Source organism: Phacochoerus africanus, chromosome 9 (genome assembly GCF_016906955.1).
Source record: "Phacochoerus africanus isolate WHEZ1 chromosome 9, ROS_Pafr_v1, whole genome shotgun sequence".
Lineage (NCBI taxonomy): Eukaryota > Metazoa > Chordata > Mammalia > Artiodactyla > Suidae > Phacochoerus > Phacochoerus africanus.
The window spans coordinates 25,180,403-25,206,180 of NC_062552.1; the positions used below are offsets into that span (position 1 = coordinate 25,180,403).

Below are 25,778 nucleotides of genomic sequence, written 5' to 3' on the forward strand. Positions count from 1 at the left end.
GACTGAGCTTCATCCGGGGGCGTAGTGGGAGTGCATTCCCTCCTCACTCAGGACTGTGGGGTCTGTCTCAGCAGAACTAGAGGGTCGAGTCCTCAGCCTGCTCCCCGCTTCCTGGGATGCAGCCTTTAACTCCTCCCTCCACCTTTGAACCCCTGGTCCAAGCTCTCTGAGTCAATGCCTCCTCAGCCCGAAAGATGTCTCCTCGGAAGTCAGCCTCTGACCAGCCATTTGCAGCTTCGTTCATGGGGTACAGAATTTCCCCGGGAAGCCAGAGCTGAAACGGAGGGCACTTCTCTGCCCAGGGCCTCCCTTGGGTGTATCTCATCTTCCGTGTCCCTGAGGGTTCTCTCGTTTTGTGATTTTCTCCACTTCACCTTTTGTCCTGTCAGGTGGTCAGATTGCAAGGCTGCCTGGGGCAAGAGGCTTTTTTTGTCTTCCCCAGATGCTTGCAGCCCTCTGGCAATAAACCCCCAGTGAACCAGAGGGAGTAGGGGGTGTGTCCTATAACCTTTTCCTAGGGAGCCCGGAGGGGTGAAATGGGAGGGGCAGGTGGAGGAGCAAAGCTTCTGATTTGGGGGAAAAGGCAGAGCCAAGGCTGGGCCTTTTGCAAAGACAGGTGTGTGTGTGTGTGTGTGTGTGTGTGTGTGTGTGTGTGTATTTGGGATGGGTTGGGAGGTGAGATGGGTCCATGAAGTGGGAGATCCTCACTTTCTTGGGCTTCAGGGGAGCAGTGACATTGGGGAGCATTGTGAGATAGACCCATGAGTGGGGACTTAGCTGACATTGTTCCAACACTCTCTTGTGGAAACTCAATTTTGTTCTTAAAACGAATATTATTTTATTTAAATAAACAAACAAACAGACAAACAAACAAATAAATAAAAAGTGATAATTAAAATGAATAAGAGCTAATTCTTCAGTAAGTCAGTAAGTGCTGAAGTCGCACCACCCTGGGACATTCCCCAGGTGCCCTTTCCTGGCCCAACAGCCCCCTCAGCCTTCCAGCGTCTTCTCATCTGACGCTGCTGTCACAGACGCAGCTTGTCTGCTCTTCAACTTCAAGTCTCAGGGATCCTTCAGCGTGTGATCCTTTGTGTCTGGTTTCTGCTCCGTCCCCTTTTCTAAGATTCCTTGTCCTTATCTCCCTTCCCTCCCTGGGTGTCTCCACCAGGCAAGTGCACTTTCAGGCCACCGGGCTGGCCGCAAGGGGGCAGCAGAAGCCGATGGAACCCAGGCTGACGCAGTGGAGCCGCTGCTCCCTTGGCCCTGGGGTTACTCTTCCCACTGAGGTAGCACCTTCTTTCGAGGGGGTGCCAGGCAGCTGGCACAGGCTGGTCCTACTGCTTTGTCCTCTGAGATCTGCTGCTTCAGAGCGGATTTCTAGAGTGGAAGTTTGGAGCTGAGGTCTCCAAACTCTTTGGGTCACGCACTCTTTCTGGTAGTTTATTGTGAACATGCAGCAATCAATTATGCACAAAGAAACACAAATAACACATTAAAATAGATAAGATAAAAGCTTTTAAAATATTTTTTCTGCCTCCCCTCCTGCCCCCAGATCCCTGGAGCACCCCTGGATCTGGTTCACACCTAACTGGTGGCCCCTGTTTAGAGCTTGGGTGAGCTTTAAGGGGTGGGGGGGACTGGTGCTTGTGGGTTTGACAGGTGAAGGCATCCCTGCAGCAGGTGCCCTCATGTTATTATCACCCAGCTGTACAGTGAAGAAAGTGAGACTTTCCTGTGAGGGCTCGAATAAAGCAGGTCCTGTTCAGAGTGAAATGGCACTGAGTGAAGAGGGTTCCTGTCGTGGCTCAGTGGGTTAAGAACCCGGCATAGTGTCTCTGAGGATGCAGGGTTCAATCCCTGGCCTCCCTCCCTGGGTTAAGGATCCGATGTTGCCGTGAGCTGCAGTGTAGTTTGCAGATGTGGCTCGGATCCGGTGTAGGTGTTTCTGTGGATGTGATGCAGGCTGGTAGCTGCAGCTCTCATTTGACCCCTAGCCCAGGACCATTCCACATGTGTGGCCTTAAAAAAAAAAAAAAAAAAAGGCATTGTGAGGCAGACTAGAATTAGAGAGTTAAAAAAACAAAACAAACAAACAAATAAAAAGGCACTGTGTGAAGGTGGGCGTGTGTATTTGGGGACAGTGTTTAGAGAGCAGGGCTCAGCCTCAAGGCTTCAGGCTGGAGCTCCGCCTGTGGACACACGTCTCCCTGACAGGAAGGAACAGGGTGGGCCTCCTGGGCCCTGTTAGAATCAGCCTCTCAGGGCTGGTCAGGGCCTTTCCTGCCTTTTCCTGCCCAGGCCTCTGTCCTCTGATTCTCTCAGGGACAGAGGCCAAAGTGCCAGAACTCCAGGCCTTTCCCATGCCCTGGCACTCAAAGCCCTCTCGCTAGGAGGACTTCCTGCTTAACCCTCGAGCATGGGTGGGCCTGACCTACCTGGGATTGGGAGATGAGGCAATTCTTCCCGGGTTGCTGCCTGGGTCACCCATGGGGGCAGAACGAATACTTACTGCAAATCTGACACGGACGTCTCGGTGACTGAGGAAGGTGCCCGAGACACGCAGGGCAGGTGTGTCCATTCTGGGGTCCTGTCCCTTATATGCCAGGGGAGTGCCAGGAGGATCCCACGCCTTCCACCCTCCCTCCCTTCCTTCCTTCTCTTTCCTTTCTTCCAGTTCTTCTTTTGTTTCCTTTCCTTTTAATCTCTTATTGTCTTCTGCTTATTTATCGGTGTAATAAAATTTATTACATTTTCCGTAGGAATGGCCTTCTCCCTGGTCTCACTCCCTTAACTTCTTTTATTTTTCTTTCTTTCTTTTTCTTTTTCTTCTTTTTTTTGCCTTTTCTAGGGCCGCTCCCATGACATATGGAAGTTCCCAGGCTAGGGGTCCAATCGGAACTGTAGCCACTGGCCTACCCCAGAGCCACAGCAACGCGGGATCCGAGCCGCGTCTGCAACCTACACCACAGCTCATGGCAACACTGGATCCTTAACCCACTGAGCAAGGCCAGGGATCGTGGTTCCTAGTTGGATTAGTTAACCACTGAGCCACAACGGGAACTCCTCACTCCCTTATCTTGGTATGTCTCAGGGCCTGGGTGGGAGTGATGCCCCCTCCCGTCCCCTGGAATCTCAGACTTTGGAAGCAGAGTGCATTGGCTACTTGGGGGGTGGTGGGGTATGTGCCATGTGCTCTGCAGCCGACCTCTGGGTGGGCCTGGGAGCACTGACTCCTGGGATTGAGTGAGGGAGTGCCAGAGCCACCTTTGGTTGGATGTTTTAGTTTTGAAAATGAGAGCCTATTTTGGGAGGGGCTCTCCTTTCTCACCGGAGGGGCATAAGTGAAGTTCAGAGGAAGGGCCTGGCCCTAATCGTGCCCTTGGGGTCCCGCCCAGCACATTCCAGGGCAGGGCTTTACCCACCAGCCAAGGTCACTGTGGTGAGAGAAGGAAGAAAAAAAATTTTTTTTCCTTCCTTTCTTTCTTTTTTTTTTTCGGGCTGCACCTGTGGCATATGGAGGTTCCCAGGCTAGGGGTCAAATCGGAGCTACAGCTGCTGGCCTACACCACAGCCACAGCTATGCAGGATCCGAGCCAAGTCTTGACCTACACCTCAGCTCACAGCAACGCCAGATCCTTAACCCACTGAGTGAGGCCGGGGATTGAACCTGCATCCTCATGGATACTAGTGGGATTTATTTCTGCTGTGCCACAACAGAAACCCCAAGAAGAAAAGAAATTTTTTTTTTTTTGGTTTTAGGGCTGCACCCACCCGAAATGGTGGTTCCCAGGCTCGGGGTCAAATCAGAGCTACAGCTGCCGGCCTACACCACAGCCACAGCAACGCAGGATCTGAGCCACGTCTGTGACCTACACTACAGCTCACGGCAACACCAGATCCTTAACCCACTGAGTGAGGCCGAGGATCGAACCCACAACCTCATGGTTCCTAGTTGGATTCCTTTCCACTGTGCCTCAATGGGAACTCCCCAGGAAAAAAATTTTAAGTCAAAACCAAACCCATCAGAGTGTGTGTGTGTGTGTGTGTGTGTGTGTGTGTGTGTGTGTGTATTTAAGTAAGCAAGAAGAAAACACCCCTTTAGATTTTTTTTTTTCTTTCTGGGGTTGCACCTGCAGCATATGGATGTTCCCAGGCTAGAGGCTGAATCAGAGCTGCAGCTGCTGGTCTACACCACAGCCACAGCAATGCCAGATCTGAGCTGCCTCTGGGACCTTCACTGCAGCTTTCGGCATAGGAGACTTAACCCACTGAGTGAGGCCAGGGATTGAACCAGAATCCTCATGGATACTAGCCAGGTTCTTAACCTGCTGAGCCACAGCAGTACCTCGTCTTTTAGTTTTTCCTGCAGTGAAAGAGAACCCAGAAAACCCTTCACCTTAACAGTGTCAGGATAACAGTGTCAGGTTGGCCCTTTTAAGAAAAAGGGTTTAATCCTTTCTATCGACTGTCACATTTTAAAAATTATAACTCACTCTACTCTCACATTTGTTTTCTGGCTTAAGTATTTATCTGAAATTGTTTCAAAAAGTCCTGGGGTTCCCATTGTGATCCTTGTGCCAACGGGATCGGTGGCATCTTGGGAGCACTGGGACACAGGCTTGATCCCTGGGCCCAGCACAGTGGATGAATGATCCAGAGGTGCTGCAGGTGGGGCTTAGGTTGCAACTGCGGCTGGGGTCTGAGCCCTGGCCCAGGCACTCCATGTGCCTCAGGGCGGCCAATAATAAGTAAATGAAAAAGTAACTAATAAATAAATAAATAAACAGGACTTGACATAACTAAAAGATGAAAGATATTGTATGTGTGGTAAAGAGCAAAGTAAACTATTAACCCCATTAGCATTAGGATGACTTATACTTTGGCGAGTGAACAGTCTTTGTTGTTAAAGCAGCCTGAACATGGCCCTGCCTCCGGGGGAGGGCGGTGAAGTTTGCCGTTTCTGTCCATCTTGCCAGTGTGCTCCTGTCCCCTGGAAAATAATAACCCTGTCCTTTGTCACTGCCAGCCCTCTCTCCCTCCCAGTTATGGACTCTAAGGGCGGGTACTCGGGGTGAGATAAGCTTTCTGGCCAGAACTTCTCAGGGCATTTCAGAGTCCAAGGTCCCTTGTTGCTGGTCCTGGAAGCTCCTGCAGCCTGGGCTGGGGCTCTGTCCCTGTGCCATCCCCCAACCCCCATGGGATCATTTCCGTAGTGAGCCCCTGGTGGCGACAGACCCAGGCACCGGGCCGAGTATCAGTCTTGGGTGTGCCACATAGGCCCCACTTCCAAGGTTAGAAAGGAGCCAGCCTGGAGTTCCCACTGTGGCTCAGCTGGTTAAGAATGTGACTAGTATCCATGAAGTTGTGGGTTTGATCCCTGGTCCCGCTCAGTGGGTTGAGGATCTGGCATTGCCACGAGCTGTGGTGTTGGTCTGGGACGTGGCTCAGATCTGGCATTGCTGTAGCTGTGGTGAAGGCAGGCAGCTGCAGCTCCAGTTTGACCTCTAGCCTGGGAACCTCCACATGCTGCAGGTGCGGTCTTAAAAAGAAACAACCAAAAGACACAGAGAACAAAAGCCAGCCAGCCTGGAGAGTAGCACTTGTTCAGATTATGGCTATTGAGTCCCTGCCTCTCTCTGCCCCCTCAGGGTTGTGTCAGCATTCCCAGACCTACCCTCCTTTTGCTGCTCTGATCAGACTGGTTCCTTCTTGATAACGGGGGTGAGTGTCCAGAGGGCAGGGCAGAGTGTGCTTTGTATGCCTTCTGCAAGTTTCACTTTCAAAGAGCAGAAGGGGCCAGAGAAGGTGGATTCAACTGTTGGGGATCGTTTTGATGGGGGTGCCCACGGGCTGGCCTCTGCAGACCCCCCTGTAACCTGTGCCAGGCTCTGCCACTCTGCTGGGAGCTGCCTGCTGCTCAGGCATGAGGGACTCAGATCTGGAGCTGGAATTAGAGTTTGGGGCTCAGAGCAATTAGCTTCAAGTGCAAAGTCCGAGGGCAGCTCTGTGGCCTGCTGGGCTCCCTGAACCTTTTCCTGGTGCTGAGTTGAGAGACGCTTCAGAAGTCCCAGGCTTTCAAAGCAGGTGAGTTGGTTTTGAAGATGCGTGTGGGCCAAGAAGGGAAAGCAGGGAGCAGCTGGCTGGAGGAGGAGGCTGAGCGAGTAGTGGGGCTGTGGGCCGGGCTGGGTGGGACTAGATAAGCTCTAAGAAGCCCAGGACAACCACAGCAAGGGTCGCACCTTCACTCGTTTATTTTAATGTTGTATTTGCAGCACCGACAGGCCCTGTTCCAATTACAGGTAGTGACTCTACAAATTTATATTCAAGTGATTCTTGGTTAAAACCTTGGGGCACAGGAATTCCCTTTGTGGCTCTGTGGTTAACAAACCCGACTAGGATCCATGAGGATGGCGGGTTCAGTCCCTTGCCTCACTCGGTGGGTTAATGATCCGGCATTGCTGTGAGCTGTGGTGTAGGTCACAGATGCAGCTCGAATCTGGCATTGCTATGGCTGTGGTATAGACGGGCAGCTGCAGCTTCGATTGGAACCTTAGCCTGCGAACTGCCATATACCTCAGGTGCAACCCAAAGGATAAATAACAACAACAACAACTAAAAAACTCCAAACAACGTTGAGGTGGAGGTGCCTTTCATATCTTTATTTTGCAGATGAGGAAACACACAGAGAAGGTCAAGGAACCTGACTAAGGTCATCACACAGAGAGTGGGCCAGTCCTGGGGAGAAGTCAGCAGTCAGCCCCCAGAATCTGGCCTTCCCAGGACCCTAAGCTGTGTCCTTCTCAACCCTGAACAGTAAGTGTTTGGGGATATTTTGTCTCTAAGCTCCAAGCTCTAATTCATTTTAGGAGTTCCCGTCATGGCGCAGTGGTTAATGAATCCGACTAGGAACCATGAGGTTGCAGGTTCGGTCCCTGTCCTTGTTCAGTGGGTTAACGATCTGGTGTTGCCGTGAGCTGTGGTGTAGGTTGCAGACGCGGCTCGGATCCTGCGTTGCTGTGGCTCTGGCGTAGGCTGGTGGCTACAGCTCTGATTGGACCCCTAGTCTGGGAACCTCCATATGCTGCGGGAGCGGCCCAAGAAATGGCAAAAAGACAAAAACAAACAAACAAACCTCTAATTCATTTTATCTCCTTGGCTGCTGTTCCCACTGGGTGTTTCTGCTCCAGTGCAATCTTCTCCAAAGACAGTGAGGATGAGGGTTCGCCTGTTGGTGGGGATTGACCGGACACCTGGGTGCCGGGCCACGTCCCTGGTCCCTCGCAGGCAGGGCTGGGTGGGACTAAAATTCAGGGGAACCGAACAAGCAACCGGGCAGCACAGCTGTGCCTGTGATGGGACCCAGGTTCTCCTTGAGGAGGATGTGCTTGGTCTCAGGCTTCTCAGTGATTCCCGGTCCCCTGGGGGCCACAGAACCACAGCAAGTAGGAGCGGACCTGCCCTTCATGGTGAGGGGCCTGAGTCTGGGCCGGTTGTCCTGGGGGGTCACTGGCAGTTGTGCCTAATGCAGAGATGGGGGATGGTTTCCTCCCGGGGCCCGGGGTGCTGAGGAAGGAAGTGCCTGGTTTTCTGGGCAGAGCGGGCTGTGTGGCAGGTGGGCTGGGCTGGGAAGGGAAGGAGTGTGCTTTTCCCCAGCCAACCTAGTGGTTGTCTAGCCCCACAGAGGCTTCCCCGGGGTGGGAGGAGGCCAGCTCGGTGCTTTCTTGGGGTCAGGGTGGTGGGGGCCTCACCCCGCAGTGGGGAGGCTGTGGTCCTGCTGGGGACTGTCGCCAGCCCTGGGCCCCGAGCTCCGGGTGGCCCTGCCTCCTGCCTTGTCTCTCTCTCAGCCTGGAGGAAATGGAGGATCTGTCCTGCTGCCCTGTGCTCTGCCGGCTCACCCCGCTGCTGCTCCTCATCCAGCTGCTCACTGGGGGCTCCCTAGGTGAGTGGGTCCCCATCCCTCTTGCTGTGTCCTCTGGGGTGGGTGGCTCCCTGGGGGCTGGAGGCGGGATGGTTCTCTCCATCGCCAGGGGGTGACCATTTTTCTCTGGAAAAATGACGATGCTCCCCAACTATTGATTATAATTAGACATTTAGGAAGAGTCTCTAAGGCATAATATGAGGGTAAGGACCCTGACAGTTGTCACATGAGGGGTTTATGCAAGTTAACTGTCAGAAATGTGACAATACCTCTTCCCCCTAGTTTTTACTTCTCAGCTTTACTGGTATTGAAGCTCTTACTCCTGCATTAATTCATTTCGTTCCCCATATATTTACAGGGTGTGGACTAAGTGTCAGGTGCTCTTCTTGAATACAACAGACAGAATCCCTGGCTTTATAGACCTTCCAGTCTCACGGGAGGCACCGAGTAGTAAATGCGAGAGCAGGTGTAGGGGACAGTTTGCTGTAAGAGATGGGAGGCGGGGCAGTGAGGCAGGGCAGGCTGGCAGGCGGGCCGGCAGGGCTGTGGAGGTGGGACGCGGGCAGGCCACAGTGTTCAGGGAGGCGGTCAGTGAAGACAGTGCGATGGGAACCAAGTCCTGGAGGGGCGGGGGTGGTGAGGCCGTGAGGCTCCCCTTGGGAGGATGGTTTCTTTTTTCCTTTTCTTTTGGCTTTTTAGGGCTGCACTGGCAGCCTATGGAGGTTCCCAGGCTAGGGGTCAAATCGGATCTATAGCTGCCGGCCTACACCACGGCCACAGCCACGCAGGATCTGAGCCATGTGCGCAACCTACACCACCGGTCATGGCAACACCAGATCCTTAACCCACTGAGCGAGGCCAGGGATGGAACCCACAACCTCATGGTTCCTAGTCGGATTTGGTTTCCCCTGAGCCACGACAGGAACTCCTAGGATGATGGTTTCTGCAGGAGAGAGCAGCCAGTGTGAAGCTGCCCGTGTGCCTGGGATGGTGGAGGAACCGTGGAGGCACGTGTGGGCTGCCGCAGAGTGATCGAGAGGGAGAGAAGGAGGAGCTGGGGTCAGAGAGGCCCTGGGGTCACCCCGTCCCCAGAGTGGGCCTGTGGTCCACGGGGCAACCGAGGGGCCATGGCGAGGCTTTGAGCAGAGTAGGGACAAGATTGACAGGTGAGAAGAGCCTGCAGTTGTGGGAGTGGGGAGACCCAGGGGAGACTCCAGGGGAGAGAGGATGGCGGCTCAGGCCACATTTGAGCAGCTGGGGAGGGGAGAAGTTGGTCTTTAGAGTCCAGCGGGGCTGTCCTGCAGAAGTCATGTCGTGTGCCATCCACCAGGCCTGAGAAAGTCACAGGCTCTGAGAAGGTAGTGTTGGGGTCAATCCTCTTTTTTTTTTTTTTTTTTAAAAAGAAGCGGAGATATGGGCTCTTGTAGGCCATCAGAGTGAAGGCTGGTTTTTAATGGAAATAGTACTTGGGTCTAGTTTTAACCTTTTTCTTTTTTCTTTTTTTCGGGCCGTACCTGCAGCACATGGACGTTCCCAGGCTAGGGGTCAGACTGGTACAGCAGCTGCCGGCCTACCTCACAGCCACAGCAAAGTAGCATCTGAGCCATGTCTGCGACCTACACCACAGCTCATGGCAACTCCAGATCCTTAACCCACTGAGCGAGACCAGGGATTGAACACGCATCCTCATGGATACTAGTCGGGTTAGGAACCCGCTGAGCCACAAGGGGAACTGTGGATCTAGTTTTTAGTCCACACATAATTTAGCCAAGGAGATAGACACGAGCACAGACAATAAAGTTGAGGTGGCAGTGGGGAGTCCCTGGATGTGGCTGAATGATCAGGGATTTCTGATCCGGGCCCCAGGTGTGCTCTTTGGTCAGGGTTCAGTCTTGTCCAAGAAGGACCAGGATAGAGCTGCGGTTCTCAACGTGTGGTTTCCGGAGCATCAGTATCAGCCTTTCAGGGACCTCTTTAAAAACGCACATCCTTTGGTCTGCCCAGACCACGAGAATAGGAAGTTCCCAGCGGCGTGTGTTTCATAAGCCCCCTTGCTGATTCTGCTGCACGCTGAAGGTTGCAGCCCCCCGAGTTAGAGTCCTCTGTGAAAAGATGTGATGAAGGAGCACAGATAGATGAGGGATTCTCTTTGTGGTCATCTGTGGGTGACAGCATTGTAGTCAGAAGATCTTGCTCAGATTCAGAATCATCACAGCTCCACCCATCAGGTCCAACACCTGTCGCCCGCCTGCCCGGGCCTTCCCACCAGATGGCGTGTGCTCCCTTCGCTCAGTCTGTGTTTCTGTTTCTCACGCCCACGTCTGTGTCCACAGAGGAGTTCTCGGTGCTTGGGCCCTCAGGATCCCATTGTGGCAGTGCTCGGTGGGGATGCCGTGCTGTCCTGTCGTGTGTTCCCGGCCATGAATGCCGAGGACATGGAGCTGAGGTGGTTCCGTTCCAAGTTTTCAGAAGCCGTGTTCATCTATCAAAACCGACAGGAACAGAAGGAAGAGCAGTTGGCTGGTTATGCAGGGCGGGCCTTGCTGGTGAGGGACCTCCTCTCCCAGGGGGAGGCTGCCGTGCGCATCAGCCAGGTCCAGGTTTCTGACAATGGGCTGTACACCTGCTTCTTCAGAAAGGGAGTCTTCTATGAAGAGGCCAGTTTGGAGCTGAAGGTGGCAGGTTGGTGACTTGATTTATATTTTTGAGTCCTGGAATATTGGGCTTGGGAGGAACCTGAGGGACTATGTAAATCAGCCCCTTATGTTATAGATGAGGAGCAGGAGGCCCATCCATTCATTCCATTATTTGATAGAAATTATGTAGAAATCGTACTCCATGCCACATCCTATTCTGGGCACGAGGGATATATCAGCGATCCAAACAAAATTTCCTGCTCTGTGGAGTTTATATTCCTTTTTTGGTCTTTTTAGGGCCTCAGCCACGGCATATGGAGGCTCCCAGGCTGGGGGAGGAATTGGAGCTGTAGCTGCAGGCCTACGCCACAGCCACAGCCATGCGGGATCCGAGCCATGTCTGCGACCTACACCACAGCTTATGGCAACGCTGAATCCTTAACCCACCTGTGAGGCCAGGGATGGAACCTGCGTCCTCATGGATACTGGTCAGATTTGTTTCCTCTGACCCGAGGACAGGTACTCCAGAGTTTATATTCTAGGGGCAATACAAAAATACATAGACACATAGGTTATAGAGGATGTTAGGAGGTCACAAGTACTTAGGATAAAAGTCCAAGTAAAACAGTGAGAGGGGACCAGGATGGAGGTGGGGAGGGCTCCACTTTTGCATGTTATGTGTCAGTAAGGTTGGGCCTCACTGACAATTTGAGCAGAAGCTCCAAGGAAGTAGGGCTTTAGCCCAGTGGATATTTGTGAGACCAGAGTTCCCAGCAGATGAAACACCTGGTGTGAAAGGCTGAGGTAGGAATGTGGCCGGTGTGTTCTGAGCACACAAGGAGGCCATCAAGATGAATGAAGGGGAGGGAGGTGACGATAATGGAATAAAAAGATGTTGATTAACAGTGTGCACAGCAGAGCGGTTGATTAACGCTGCCTGTGGCGATCAGGAAAAGTGCATAAGTAATACACACTCAAGTGGGTACTGGAGTTCCTCAGACAAGGTTCCAAAGCGCCCTTGAGGTTGATGGACCAGGATGTGAGAAGGCAAGGGCGACATAGAACATGATGAATGTGGTTCTTAGCGGTTAACCAAATAGTCCTTGGGGTCCAAGTGTGCAGGTAGTGGAAGTTGGGGGGAGGCGGAGAGAGGGGGACGGCAGATGCCAGATCCTAGACAACTTTGCGTGCTGTGCTATGGACTGTTGCTGCAGTGCTGAGGACAGTTTAAGCAGGGCAGTGCCTTGAACATTTTCCCATGCCAGTCCTGGGAGGATGGATGGGAGGTGAGCCAGGGTGGAGGCATGGGGGCAGTTATGAGGTGGATGGAAAGAGGAGTGAGGGTTTGGGGCTGTTTTCCCGTCAATCCATCGGAGACGGGGCAGAATCATGTATTCAGTTCTGGAAGGTTGAGCTTGCCGTGTATGTGAGGAATCCTGGTGGGGGTGAACCTGTGGATCAGAGGAAGGGGGTCCGGGGGTCGGGCTGTCCATTGATCCACTGTTGGTGGTGGTTTAGAAAGAGGGCCAGTGGGTGTGGAAGCAGATGCCCTTGGAGAGTGTGTGAGGAGAGCAGAGTCAAGGCTCAATGGATCCTGGGACCACCTTCTTCCTCCTGTCTACCCTGGGCGGCAGCCTTTCCACCTGCACTACTGGGGAGAAGAGCCCCAGCCCAGGAACTCCTGTAGTTCCCGCTGCTCCTTCCTTCTGTTCCCCGAGGCAGGGCCTCTGTCTTGCTCCCTGCAGGGAGGAGCCTGGCCCCACACCCGAGCTGCCTGACGCAAGGAGAATGACCCCCCCAGAGGTGTGTACATGCAGCTACTGCTGGGGTCCCCAGGACTCAGGCGGCTGCCCTGGGCTCCACATCTTCCCTCCTGCAGGTGTGGGCTCTGCCCCTGAGGTGCGCATCACAGGGCCCGAGGAGGACGGGGTCCGCGTGCTGTGCACGGCCTCGGGGTGGTTCCCGAAGCCCCAGGTGCAGTGGAGGGACGGGAGCGGAGAGAAATTCCTGGCGTTCTCCGAGGCCCACACCCAGGACGCGGAGGGGCTGTTCAGCGTGGAGGCCGCCCTGGTGGTGCGAGACCGCTCCGTGGGCAACGTGACCTGCTCCGTCCTCAACGCTGTCCTGGGCCAGGAGAAGGCCATGGCCATTTTCATCCCAGGTCAGTGCTGCTGCCCACTCCCAGCAGGGCCACAGGAGGGGCCGGGCCTTCCTGAGTGTACCGGGCTGGGCTGCCCTGGGCCGTGGCCCTGACGGGGTCTCTGGCTGGGCCGCAGAGGCCTTCTTCCCCCAGGCCTCTCCCTGGAAGGTGGCTTTCTTGGTGAGCCTGACTGTGCTGATGCTCCTCGTCCTTGGGGCTGGATGTTACATCAAGAGAGAACATTCCATCAAGTTGCGGGAGATGGAAGAAAAGAGGCGTCTGCGGCAGGCTAAGGAGGAGGCCCGGCAGACAAAGGAGAAGGCTCTGCAGGACAGAGGTGAGGCTGGACAGCAGCCAAGGCTGGCGAGGGTGGCAGCCTGTGCTAGAGGGACAGGAGGACCACAGGGCCGAGTCCAGGGCTCCAGGGAAATCCAGGGCCCTTGGCCCAGGGCAGGTGGCTGGGGAGATCCAGGGAGCCGTGGTGGCTCGGATGGGTGGAGTTGGAACTTCACCCAGCTTACATACCGAGTGGTGTTTTGTTGTTGTTGTTGTTGTTTTGTCTTTTTGGCCATGCCTGTGGCATGCAGACGTTTCCAGGCCGGGGACTGAACCCGCACCACAGCAGCAACTCGAGCCGCTGCAGTGACAACACTGGATCCTTAACTTGCTGAGCTACCAGGGAACTCCCAGAGAGGTTGTTTTTTTGTGGATTCGTTTCTTAGGGATGGGAACTCACTTTTTTTTTTTTTTTTTTTCCTCCGCTTTCTTTCAGCTGAACTCCAGTCACAGCTCAGTAAGTTCTGCTTTTCCTCTGCGCTCTGTGCATCCCCTTCGAAGGAGACTTTCTGGTTCTTAGCTCACCTGTTTCCTGTGTGTTCCTTTCAGACTGGAGGAAAGACGTGTACCTGGCTGGTGAGTGAGTCTCCAGATGGCCCTGGGTTTCCTGTCCTACCTGTGCCAAGGCATCCCCCTCTTTGTGTCTGTCTAGACACCCACACACGTGTGGACCCCTTTCCCTGGGGCGGAAGTGGAGGCTGGGGGAGGCAGAACCCAGCACCATGGGCTCTCCTGGATCTGGGCTGCTGTTTCCCACCCAGTGCTTGGGAGCCTGGATGTGACGGTGACTCCCGGGTCTGCATGCGTGTTGGGTCTTGTTCCAACTCGGACGGACCCACCGTCTTGATAGTTTTCTAGCCTTGTGTGCATCTGGTTTTCAGCCGGTACCTGGAAGCCAGAAGCCAGCTTCTCTGAGACTTCAGTCTTCAAGGGCTCTCTATATAAAGAGGGCGATTACGTTTAGGAGCGCCCCCTCCTGCCCGTAGCCCAAAAGCCCATCCAGGGAGAGTCTGTTTTCTCCCGTTCCTGAGGGTGAGGATTGAAGAGTGCTGGAGGGGCTGACCGGGCTGACCATACATGGGGAGGTCATGGGATGGGTGTCGATTCCCCAGAATAGTCTCTTCTTTCTCCCACGAAATCAAATGAGCCACTTTTAGCCCAGAGCTCACCTCACCTCTCTGTCCTTATGTAATTCCCAGTTCAAGTTATTTCCCAAATGTATCTTTGCCAGAACAAGGCTAGATAAGAGAATTCTTTCTTAAAATAATGGAGTCATTTATATTTTCTCCCTTTGGATCCTTTGTGGCAAAAGCGAATGCAGATAGCATCAGAATTTTTGAGGTTTATGAGGCACAGAGCAGCTAAGTGACTTGCCAAGTGTCCCACGGGGCAGTGGGACAGTGGTGGCCCTCAGTCTGTAATGCTGGCCTCCCGATTGTGGTCTAGGGAGTTTTCCAGAACACCTGCTGTCTGTACGTGGCAGGAGTCCCCTCCCCTCTGGCCTCTTCCCCACTGGCATAGCCTCCCCTGCAGAGCAGAGGGGAGGCAAGAGCCAGTGGATTCAGGCTGAGCAGGCTGCTGTGGCTGAGGTCTCACCAGGGTGTGTTCCCTTTCAGGCTGGAAGAAGGCCCAGCTGTATGCAGGTAAGTGGCTGTGAGTTCCTGGGGCCTCCGCTCCCCAGGCTGGACTCTGCCCCCTTCTCCATCAGGGGCCTCCACACCAGGGGTGGGTGGGTGGGTGTTCCTGGTCTCCCTGCCACTTTTGTAGCCTCCATCTGGAGACCGCAGCGCCTCCTCCTTGGGAACCCACCTCTGCCTCCATTCTGGCCCATCCTCCACTGTTAGGGTGAGCGAACCGCCTCCCGAAGCACCTGGTCCAATGGGGCTTCTTGCTGGTGCAGTGACAGTGGGGAGGGGCATTGTGAGGAGGGCAGGCAGCAGGGAACGACTGTGTGGATCAGGACTCACTGACCTCCAGAAGATTTCGGGGATGGTGCTCGCCTGCTTAGGACTCGGGTCTTCCCAAGGGGACCTGGGCTCTTAATCCCTCTTACTCTCAAATTCCTCCACTTTTTGGGTCTGGTTTTGGTGTTCCCATTTCTTCTTGGTCCTCTGGGATATTGGCCCTCTCTCTGCTTCCTCATGTCCAGGCTGGGTTTTTTTCCTGCAAGCCTCCTGGGTTGCTGAGAAAGTAAGTTTCTCTAGAGCAGGTATCCTGAGTGTGTGGTCCAGAACCTCTGGGATATTTATGGACTCCTGGGGTGAGGGTCTGTGAAAGATCGGAAGTTATATGTCATCTCCTGTGTATATGTTTGTGTGACAGGAGCAAAGACAGAACAACCGTCATCTCTCCATTTCAGAGAATTCTGTGTTTGCTAATGGGCTTCTTAGGGGCAGCGTGTGAAGACTGGGCAAAAAGAAACATAGAGGAGTCAACATTGTTTTCCCCAGAAAGGGTGAGGCGCAAACCAGGGAAGACAGACCAGGAGGAAGAAGAGAGGAGGCGCTGAGGAGGAAGTCAGGGGTCTGAGATGTGTCTTACAGAGATTCGGGGTGGCTTGAAGTGGTGGAAGAGAAACCGCAAGAAACAGCCATGGTGGATGGAGTTACGGAGCACCCAGTTATCTGGATGCGGGAAGTGTAATCAACTCCTTGATATCTCTTTGAGAAATTTCAGTGCAGACACAGTTATTTTTAAACCATTTTGCAATAACCCTTTTTTTTTGGTATTTTTATAATGATTTTAATTTTTTCAATTATAGCTGATTTACCATGTTCTGTCAAATTTCTGCTGCACAGCATGGTGACCCAGGCACACATACATGTATACATTCTTTTTCCTGCATTATCATGCTGCATCACAAGTGACCAGACGTAGTTCCCAGGGCTGTACAGCAGGATCTCATTGCTTAACGCATTCCAAAGGCGATAGTTTGCATCTATTAATCTCATAATCCCAGTCCCTCCCAGTCCCTCCCCTCTCCCTCTTGGCTACCCCAAGTCTGTTGTCCATGTCCATAGTTTTCTTTTCTGTGGAAAGATTCATTTGTGCCACATATGAGATTCCAGATATAAGTGAAATCATATGGTATTTGTCTTTCTCTTTCTGATTTACTTCCCTGAGTATGAGAGTCTCTATTTCCATTACGTTGCTGCAAATGGCATTATTTTGTTCTTTTTTATGGCTGAGTAGTATTCCATTGTGTATATATACACTATATCTTCTTAGTCCCATCATCGGTGGATGGTCATTTAGGTTGTTTCCACGCCTTGGCTATTGTGACTAGCGCTGCAGTGAACATGCAGGTGCATGTGTCTTTTTCAAGGCAACTTTTGTCTGGATATATGCCCAAGAGTGGGATTGCTGGGTCATGTGGTAGTTCTATGTATAGTTTTCCAAGGTCCCTCCGTACTGTTTTCGGTAGTGGTTGTACCAATTTTCATCCCCACCAACAGGGCAGGAGGGTTGCAATAACCATTTAACTGATTTTGCCTCTGATAATGAGACCATCTCCACCTTCGTGTAGTGGTCGGGGCAGGAGTGTGGTCTGGTGTGTCCCAGGGCAGTGTAGGCTTGTCCAGAGGACCTTCCGCTGTGGGGTGAGTTAAAACTCTGTACCCTTTGTGCCTGTGTCACATGCCCTCTTCCTGCTTAGAATGTTATTGTTTAATAATATAGACTGTGAGAGACAGAGAGGGATAAACCAAGGGGTGAAAAGCCTGGTACTGGATTTGAGAGGGGGTGAGGGTCGCACCTTAGGGCTTCTTACTGATGCTCCTGAGGAGTTCCATATTAAGCATGAGGATCAGATAGTTTTCTTTCACCATCTCCCCGTATCTGCTACATTACAGAGCATATGCTTTCATGTATACCTTGTCTGCCCTTGTATTTTGTAAGGACAAACCCCAGTACGCTAGAATCAACTCTTTCCTATTGAGAGGTTCATAGAATGAGGGGGACAAATATCTCATCTCTTTTTACTCGTAATATTGGGAAGGCAGGACTTCCCTTGTGGTGCAGTGGGTTAGGGATCCAGCATTGTCCCTGCAGCGGCTCAGGTCACTGCAAAAAACATGGAGAAACCATTTGTCCTTTAGTGATTTGCTGTGGAAATTAAGTGAAGAATTGTATCCCACTCAAGATATTGTGGAGTCTCACAATTAAATGCCCACTCTCTTTTCTCCTCCTTCCCCTTCTACTTCTTTCATAATCTCTGTCATTTGTGATAGAGAAATTTATAGCTGGGTATCAAGTAGCGTCTTTGAGAAGAACGAGTAAATTAAAGTTAATTTTTCCTCAAAGGGTTGCATGGTCCATGTTATGTGATCTTATTTCCATCAAGCAAATCAGCAGCGATGGAAAGGCCAGCTTCTGCATGACCTTCCGTTAAGTGGGAATGGTCGTAACAAATTTACACCCTAATGTGCAAGACAATACCATTTACTTATTTGTATAAATGTTCTAATTTTGTTCCCAACTGTCCACCCTGGTGGAGGCAGCATCTCTATAAGTGCGGGCCTTTCAGGGTTCCATGACTTATGTAAGCCTTGCTTTGCTTCCTTTCTTCTTCCCAAGAGGGAGTATGGAGGTTGGAAGAGATTCTGCGGCCTTGGGTCAGTGAGGGAAAAGGGTGCTAGGCTCTCCTCCTAGTCGTATCGGGTCATCACCCTGGGGAGACTCGCCTGATCTGAGTCTCTTCTTTAATTGAATTTTTCTTTTATTTTAGCTTTGCATGCTTTAGTGAAGAATCCTTCAGAAAAAAGAACCACTCTTTAGGAGTTAGAGTTACCGTTATTTTTATTATTGTACATTTCCTAAGGAGATGGGCAAGCTACTTTTGTTTCTGACTGTCAGAATTTTATGAATTTCCAGTTTGAAATATTCTGGGGAAAATAATGTCCCAAATTCAGCAATGTGCCTCACATATATATGTATATGTATGTGTATATATATGTATTTTTTGTAATTTTATTTATTTATTTGTGTTTTTATTAAAGTATAGTTGATTTACAATTTTTCTTCAATCTCTGTTACATGGTGAAGTGACCCAGTCCCACTCATTTCCCTGTGCTGTACAGTAGGATCCCATTGCCCATCCATCCCAAATATAACAGTTTGCATCCAACCCCCCACCGCAAATGTCCAACCATTCCACTCCATCCCACTTCCCACCTGTGAATCCCAAGTCTGCTCTCCTTGGCCATGATCTGCTTCTGGTGTTTTTTTTTTTTTTTTTTTTAGTAGGATATCAGTTCCATATTTTAGATCCCACAAATAAGTGGTATCATATGGTATTTGTCTTTTTCTTTCTTGCTTTGGAACTAGAGATACTGAAGTAAGCCAGGAAGAAAAAGACCCATGTGGTTCTTAAGATCCCTGGTTTGGGGTCTGCTGAGGAGCGGCAGGCCCTGTGTAGCTATTTGGGCACTGTTGTTTCCTCTCTACCCTTGACCCCATCTCAGAGTCCTTAATCACACCTGTAAAGTTCCCCTTGACACAACATATGCACATGTTCTGTGGTTTGGAACAGGGACATCTTTAGGGGCCTCCACAGGGAGGTTCTCCTGGAAGCTTACAATCTTTCTGGGCAATTATAAGGGGATGCAGATGACCAGATTGAATATTTGGGGTTCTCCCTTACATTTAGGGATGTTTTTGCTCCACTGCCCTGTGAAAAGGGGAAGAGAATTCACTGGTGTCTTTCCTCTCACTGAATGTATGTCTTTCCTTGAAAAATCTCTCTCCTTTCCTTGAAATCTCTCCGTTGCTTCCTAACTGGGTAGGTTTTCACTGATGTTGCATCTTGAATTCTCTGCACTAATGGCTTATAGTCATTCTCTGAGTTAAATCAGTCAAGTTGGTGGTGACCTGCACATTTAGCTCAATTAGTTCTTGATCATTCAATGGAAGCCTTGGAAATTTTGACCTCGTCAGTTCTTTCAAAAACCTGGCTTTCAGGATGGATCTGTGGCTAGGGACTTGAGAAAGCACTATTTTGCAGTGAAATCTGGGTAATAACCTTTATGTTCAAACGGATATCAAGCTTCTGAATTGTTCAGTATTAAAGTCTATGGCTTAGCTTTCATGAGAGGCAGCAGTATGATGGTTCTCTCTCTCTGTGTGTGTGTGTGTGTGAAAAGAAATCTGCATCTGTTGAATGTTTCCAAAACCTTTTCCCCCATAACTCTCCTGTTGGTATGTTTCAGAAGACTAAGCAGTGACCTGATAGGTACAGTCTCTGCAAATCCCTGAGGCGAAACCTGTGGTTCTCTTGTAGATTGGAGGACGGAGAAGTTCCAGCCCCGTGAGTGACTTTGTGCTCATTCTGGGTGTTCCTGTTGCAGCCCCCGTGGCCTCTCCTCAGTTCTCAGTGGTGATATGGAGGCTGGCACCATCAACGGTGGTGGGGTGGGGTGTGGGGCCATAGTCACACAATTGGGGCTGGAGGGTGTGGCTGATGTTGGCGGCTAAAGACATTCTTCAGCTTTTGGAGACCGGGCTGGTCCTCACGGTGCCTGTGACATATTTAAACCTAAAATTGGTTTTGTGGTTCCTTTTATTTTGGCCTTTTAGGGCCACATTCGTGGCATCTGGAAGTTCCCAGGGTGGGGGTTAAATTGGTGCTTCAGCTGCTGGCTTACGCCACGGCCAAGCCAGATCCGAGCCATGTCTGGAACCTACATCACAGCTCACGGCAATGCCATCCTTATTCCACTGAGCAAGTCCAGGGATTGAACCTGCATCCTCATGGATACTAGTCAGGTTTGTAACCTGCTGAGCCACAACAGGTGCTCATTTTTGGGTCCTTTTTGCTTGGAGGCCATGGGGTTGAATCACACGTTTCTAATCTCGGGGGGCTTAGCCTTCCCCCCACGCAGGTGAGAGTCAGGGTTGGGAGTGGTTGTGTGTTCTTGTTATGTGGCAGGGGAGGGCCTTGCATGATGCAGCTTTCTCTGCAGGGCCTGTCACTCTGAATCCAGGATCTGCCGCTTCCAGCCTTGTAGTCACCCATGAAAAGACGAGTGTGACCAGGAAGAACACTGGTGTGAACTCAGGAGACGAGGAGAGTGTGTTGGGCTTTGAGGACATCTCATCAGGGCGCTGGTACTGGGAGGTGGAGATCAAGGATGGAGATGGATGCGAGTGGGCTCTGGGGGTCTGTAGGAAAGATGTGAAACGGGAAGGTTGGTGTAGAGAATACCCAGAAAAGGGGTTCTGGCTTTTGGGGAAGTTTAGAGGTAAATATTTTGTCTATACTAGACAACCAACTGAGCTATCCCTTCGCCAGGTTCTCCACAGGGTGGGGGTGTTTCCTAGACCATCGAGGAAGGGGATGTCTCCTTCTATAACATGACTGATGGCTCCCACATCTTCTCCTTCACTGGGGCTTCCTTCTCTGGGGCTCTCTGTCCCTACTTCAAACTTAGGGCAGGAGATGTGTCTATGACCATCTGCTCCAAGGTGGGAGGGCCTGAGGGGCTCCCTGTGCCCCTTAATGATTCTTGCCTGGAGGGGCCTGTGAGCCTCCCAGGGGAGGAGATCAGCTCAGGCTCTGGTGCTGATGCTCCCCCAGGGGCTGAGTCTCCATTACTCCCCTGCAACCCCGAGGCTGTGTCCCCATAGGTCCCATCACTGTCCCAGACCCCTCGCTGTGGCTCTTCCTGGAGCTGCAGACTCCAGGTGACAAAGGCCTCTGAGGTGAGTTCTGGATGGCTGGAGTCTCGGCTTCTTGATCTGGAAGCAGATTCCTGGGTGTGTGTTTATGAGAATAGTCAGTTCGTGCTTTATGCTCAGCTAGCAGATTATAAAAGTTGACTCTTTGAGCTGGTTTGGGGATAGGCTACATCTGACTGTGGGAAGTTGTATTTCTTTTGGTAATGAAAAATATGTCATTTGGACATGAAAGGTGATGAGGGCTTGAACCACTCAGCAGAAGAAAATGGAGTTCACTTGTTCTAATTTGAGTTTTTGCAGAAGAACCCAGAGGCTGCTGGTTGGTCCCCAGCTCTATGCAGAGGGATCTGCATTATCACATCAGGAAAGCCGGCCATCCAGAATTTTCCAGGGAAATGGGTGGCTGATGGACTTTCAAGGAGTCTAATATTTTATGTATTTCTTATTCTGAGATGGAGAAAACACCCACATGTCCCAAAGCACAGTGAATTTCTGTAACCTGTGAAGAACTTGTGTTGTGCTCATTGCAGGAAGTAAGGAAAAGGATCTGGGTTTTAAATTTCTGTCAACAGCAGGTGCAAAAAGGAGAACTGCTATCCGAATTAAGATGTAAATGAAGAAGAGACTTTTCAGAGGCAGTGTGAATTGCAGAAAACTTGAAGCACAGCACAGAGCCAGTTATCAATGTATCGCCTCTCAGTTCTTCTAAGTCCAGTGGTAAAGGTTAGTGGAAAACCTTAGCAAACCAAAGGAAGCAGGACCACTGAGGACTCAGACCTTTGGGAATGAAGGCGTGGTCACCGCACCAGGTGGAGAACTCCGACCTGTGGGTCTGGGTGCGAAGACAGGGAATGGGAAGTGGAGGAGGCAGTCATGGACGTCAACTCTGATCTGCGATCCATTCCAGAAAGAGGATGTTGATAGCTTTGCTTGTTTTCTCTGTCTTAATGTGTGTGTGTTGTTTGTATTTACTATCCATTTCCTCCCTCTTTCTTCTTCTTTTAGAAGAAAGAAGACTTTCCTTCAAGTTGTTAGACTTTTATTCAAGTTGTTGGAGGTTATGTGTATTATGCTATAGTCTTCAGGTCACAGAATAATCAAGGACATTGGGACTGCATTTGAGGAGTAAATAGGAGAGTGGCATTGGATGCATTGTCTGGGACTGTCTGTCTCCTCATTTTGGGCAAGGGGCAAGAACGTCATTTGTATGGGTAGCTCTGTCTTGATGGATGAGAAGGCAGAGTTGTGGTGTGGTGTTAGTGGAAGTGCAAATGTGTGTAAAATGGTGTGTGTGTGGAAGCTGAGTGACCCAAGGTGTGGACTGTGCTTATTGTCAGTGTCTTGCCTCTTGGTCCCAAAGTCACCCTGTACTTGCCCTGCTTTGTGATACTGGAGCTGAACCCCATAAACACTTGGTTCTCCTTGGCACAGTGTCAGTCTCTGGAAGGGACCCTGTACCCCATAGCAGAGGATGGGCTCCTCTTGCAGGTCTGGAGCTTTTCTTTTGGTCCTATGATGTGATAGTGTCCTGTAGTTCACTATCTCTCACTTTTGGTGAATGTGTCTGGCATTGCAGCAGGCTGTCCCAGAGGTTTGCTTCCCATGGAATCTTTTTCTTTCTTTCTCCTTCCTTCCTTCCTTCCTTTCTCTCTCTCTTTCTTTCTTTTCTTCCTTCCTTCCTTCCTTTCTCTTTCTTTCTTTTTCTTTCTTTCTCCTTCCTTCCTTCCTTCCTTCCTTCCTTCCTTCCTTCCTTCCTTCCTTCCTTCCTTTCTTTCTTTCTTTCTTTCTTTCTTTCTTTCTTTCTTTCTTTCTTTCTTTTCTTTCTTTCTCTTTCTTTCTTTCTCTCTCTCTCTCTCTCTCATCTCCGGGATGCGGCTCTGGGTCCACGGTGCGGTCTCGTCGATCATTCATCTCGTCTCTCTCGTGTTGTCTCTCTATTCTTCTTCTCTCTGCTTCCCTTTCCTTCGTTTTTAGGGCCACATCTGGGGCATATGGAGGTTTCCAGGCTAGGGGTCCAAGCAGAGCTGTAGCTGCTGGCCTACACCACAGCCACAGCAACTCAGAGCCGCATCTGCAACCCACACCACAGCTTACGCCAATGCCAGATCCTTAGCCCACTGAGCAAGGCCAGGGATCAAACCTGCATCCTCATGGATGCTCGTCAGATTTGTTAATGGCTGAGCCATGACAGGACCTCCCTTCCCAGGGAAACTTTCAGAGCTCCAGTGGGACGTTTCCTGCCCACCAGCTTGGCCTGTGGCCTTCTTCACCTGTCAGGAGACCACAGTCCCCTTTCCCCCATAAGCTCTGAATGAAGTTTCTTTCCCAAATGTCTGTCTTCCTTGGGTTTCTGCCTGTGCCCTAGAGGGAGTGCCTGCTCCCCATAGCTGCTATTTCTGGCTTTCTTTTCTGCTTTGTGAGTTAACTTTTGCTAGTTTATAGTTCTTTATCTCAGTTTATCTCGTTCAACTGACCGATGTGCTTTCTGTCTCCTGACTGGGCTCTGACTGATGCAAACATCTGAACTGCAGTGTGGCTTGGAGGATGACACTGCACGGCCCCCACTGCACATTTATTTTTTTTTTTTGAAAATGTGCATCAACTTTTATTTTTATTTTTTTCTTACTCAATGAATTTATTACATTTGTAGTTGTACAATGACCATCACAATCCAATTTTATAGGATTTCCAACCCACAACCCCAGCGCATCCCCCCACCCCCAGACCGTCTCCTTTGGAGACCAGAAGTTTCTCAAAGTCTGTGAGTCAGTATCTGTTCGGCAAAGAAGTTCATTCTGTCCTTTTTTCAGATTCCACAGAGGCATTGACAAATTTATCAAAATTGTTCCCCCCAGAATAAGTCAAACGAATGTACTCTTGGGGTCCTTGTGTGGATGTAAGCATTCTGTATGTTAATATAGCTTCAGTTGTATTTATCCCTCCTTCCATTTATTTTGAACCTTTCTGACACTATACTACTTTTGGACAAGCTATGGGCATATTTCCTTTGATGCAGTGAGAAAAGGAAGATATTCATATGCTGTGAATTATCCACACAACAGGGGAGTAATCTTTAGACACGTGGACCAGCTGTCTAAGTAATTCCGGAAGGAATGATTCAAGTCTTCAGTGTGGTAGAGCTTTGTTGGAATTGCTTGACGTAAGTGTTATGGCTGTGTACGTTTTGTGCTGTTTCCTTGACGTTTTATTGGTCAAAGTTGCAGATGCTTTTCTGTGCCTTTTATTGTTGTTTAGGAAAACCTTTATACAGAAAGTACTACTCACTCTCTGGTTGTATTTGCTATTCAAAAAAACCCCCACATGTTTATTTATTTGTTCTTATTCTCATTATTATTTTTTGGGCTGTGCCCGCAGCATGCGGAAGTTCCTGGGTAGGGATCTAACCCGTGCTACAGCTATAACCAGAGCCACAGCAGTGAGAATGCTGGATCCTCAACTGCTGGAGCCACGAGCGAACTCCAAAAAAATGCGTCTTTTAGTACCTCCTCAACTATTATCCAAGCAGTTGTTTCCTGTATTGCTAAGAAACATCGTTCAAGGCCCGGGAGTAGGTGAAACGTTGGGAGTCATTTCTTTTTTGTGTCATCCTAGGGCATTAAGACTCATACAAACCTATGTTATCATCTAGGGGAGAACATCAGTGTTGCCTTTGGCTTTCAAGTTTAACCATTGGCTCGTTTCCTGTGAAGTATAGTTGTCTGTTCTGCAGAGAAGATCACTCTAAATGTTACAGTGTAATTGTCCATTGACCACTTGCCCCTCCTCAACTTGGAATACTTACTTCAAACTGCCTTTTCTGGTGGATGATCAATGCCACGTTTTCAAAATGCTGTCTGAACCTAACTTTACATTGTACCAATGCCATGATTGATTAATTCATTGAATAAATTCTTAGATTTATACATGGTCGAGAGACATGTTTATGACTTTGTGGAAATTTTACAATACCTTTTAGTTTTAAAAAACATGGGTTTTATTAAAAAACTATTAAGTGTAAGTATAGAATTTTTTATACTTGGTAAAAGATGAATACATTACGAAAATCCCATGTGGGGCGTTCTCGTCATGGCTCGGCAGTAATGAACACAACTAGCATCCATTAGGACTCAGGTTCGATCCCTCGTCTCCCTCAAGCTGGTTAAAAATCTGGTATTGCCTTGGGCTGTGGAGTAGGTCGCAGACGTGGCAGCTACAGCTTCAATTGGATCCCTAGCCTGGGGACTTCCATGTGCTGCACCTTTGGCCTTAAAAAGAAAAAGAAAAAAAATCCGATGTGATAAGTGTAGAAAATAGGAGATAAGGAAACGAAATATGGGTTATAACTTAGTAACTTCCCCCCGCAGATTGGAAGAGAAGCCTGCAGAGAGGATAATACTTTTCCTGGATTACCCAAAAGTGTTGGGGTTTGGATCTTTATCTGAAATAGAAAGCTGCTTATACTCGTGGATCCCTTTCTCATTTTATTAGCTTGTTCATCCACACAGCTGAGTACCCTCCACCATCCATTTAATCAACAAGTCCTTGGCCAGCATTTCCACTGCCTCGATCTGTGAAATCTGACGGTTGTCCATCACCTTCTACACTCATCTTTCTTTTTTTTTCTTTTTTCTTTTTGTTGTTTGTCTTTTGAGGGCCACGCCCACGGCATATGGAGGGTCCCAGGCTAGGGGTCTCATCAGAGCTGTAGCTGCTGGCCTACACCACAGCCACAGGAATGCCAGATCCTTAACCCACTGAGCGAGGCCAGGGATCGAACCTGCAATCTCATGGTTACTTGTCGGGTTTGTTAACCACTGAGCCACAACGGGGACTCCCTACACTCATCTTTCTGACTCTGGTCTCGGGAGGGTGTCTGTGATGGAGTGTGGAATTTAGCCAGGGGGAGAGGAGCCCCCAGAAGGAAGGTCAGGGGCGGTTTGGGAGAGTCAGGGTGTTTCCTCCTGAGGCCTCCTCCCCAAATGGCTTTTGTTTCCCCTCATTGGGACCCCCTGTGTCCTCCCAGCACACAAAATTTTGTGGAGAAAATTCCATGTCGCTTGGGTTAGTCCGA

General features: G+C 50.3%; 1 protein-coding gene across 1 annotated transcript; it reads left to right on the forward strand.

Moving 5' to 3' along the window:
- Nucleotides 1-6,679: 6,679 nt before the first annotated feature.
- Nucleotides 6,680-22,356, forward strand: LOC125136465 (butyrophilin-like protein 1). Its single transcript, XM_047797290.1, has 10 exons — nt 6,680-6,816; nt 7,848-7,942; nt 10,255-10,603; nt 12,437-12,718; nt 12,834-13,034; nt 13,470-13,490; nt 13,583-13,609; nt 14,650-14,676; nt 19,311-19,337; nt 19,993-22,356. The coding sequence occupies exons 3-10, from the start codon at nt 10,342-10,344 to the stop codon at nt 20,385-20,387; spliced, it is 1,242 nt and encodes a 413-aa protein (XP_047653246.1). The 5' UTR covers nt 6,680-6,816; nt 7,848-7,942; nt 10,255-10,341; the 3' UTR covers nt 20,388-22,356.
- The last annotated feature ends 3,422 nt before the right edge of the window (nt 22,357-25,778 follow it).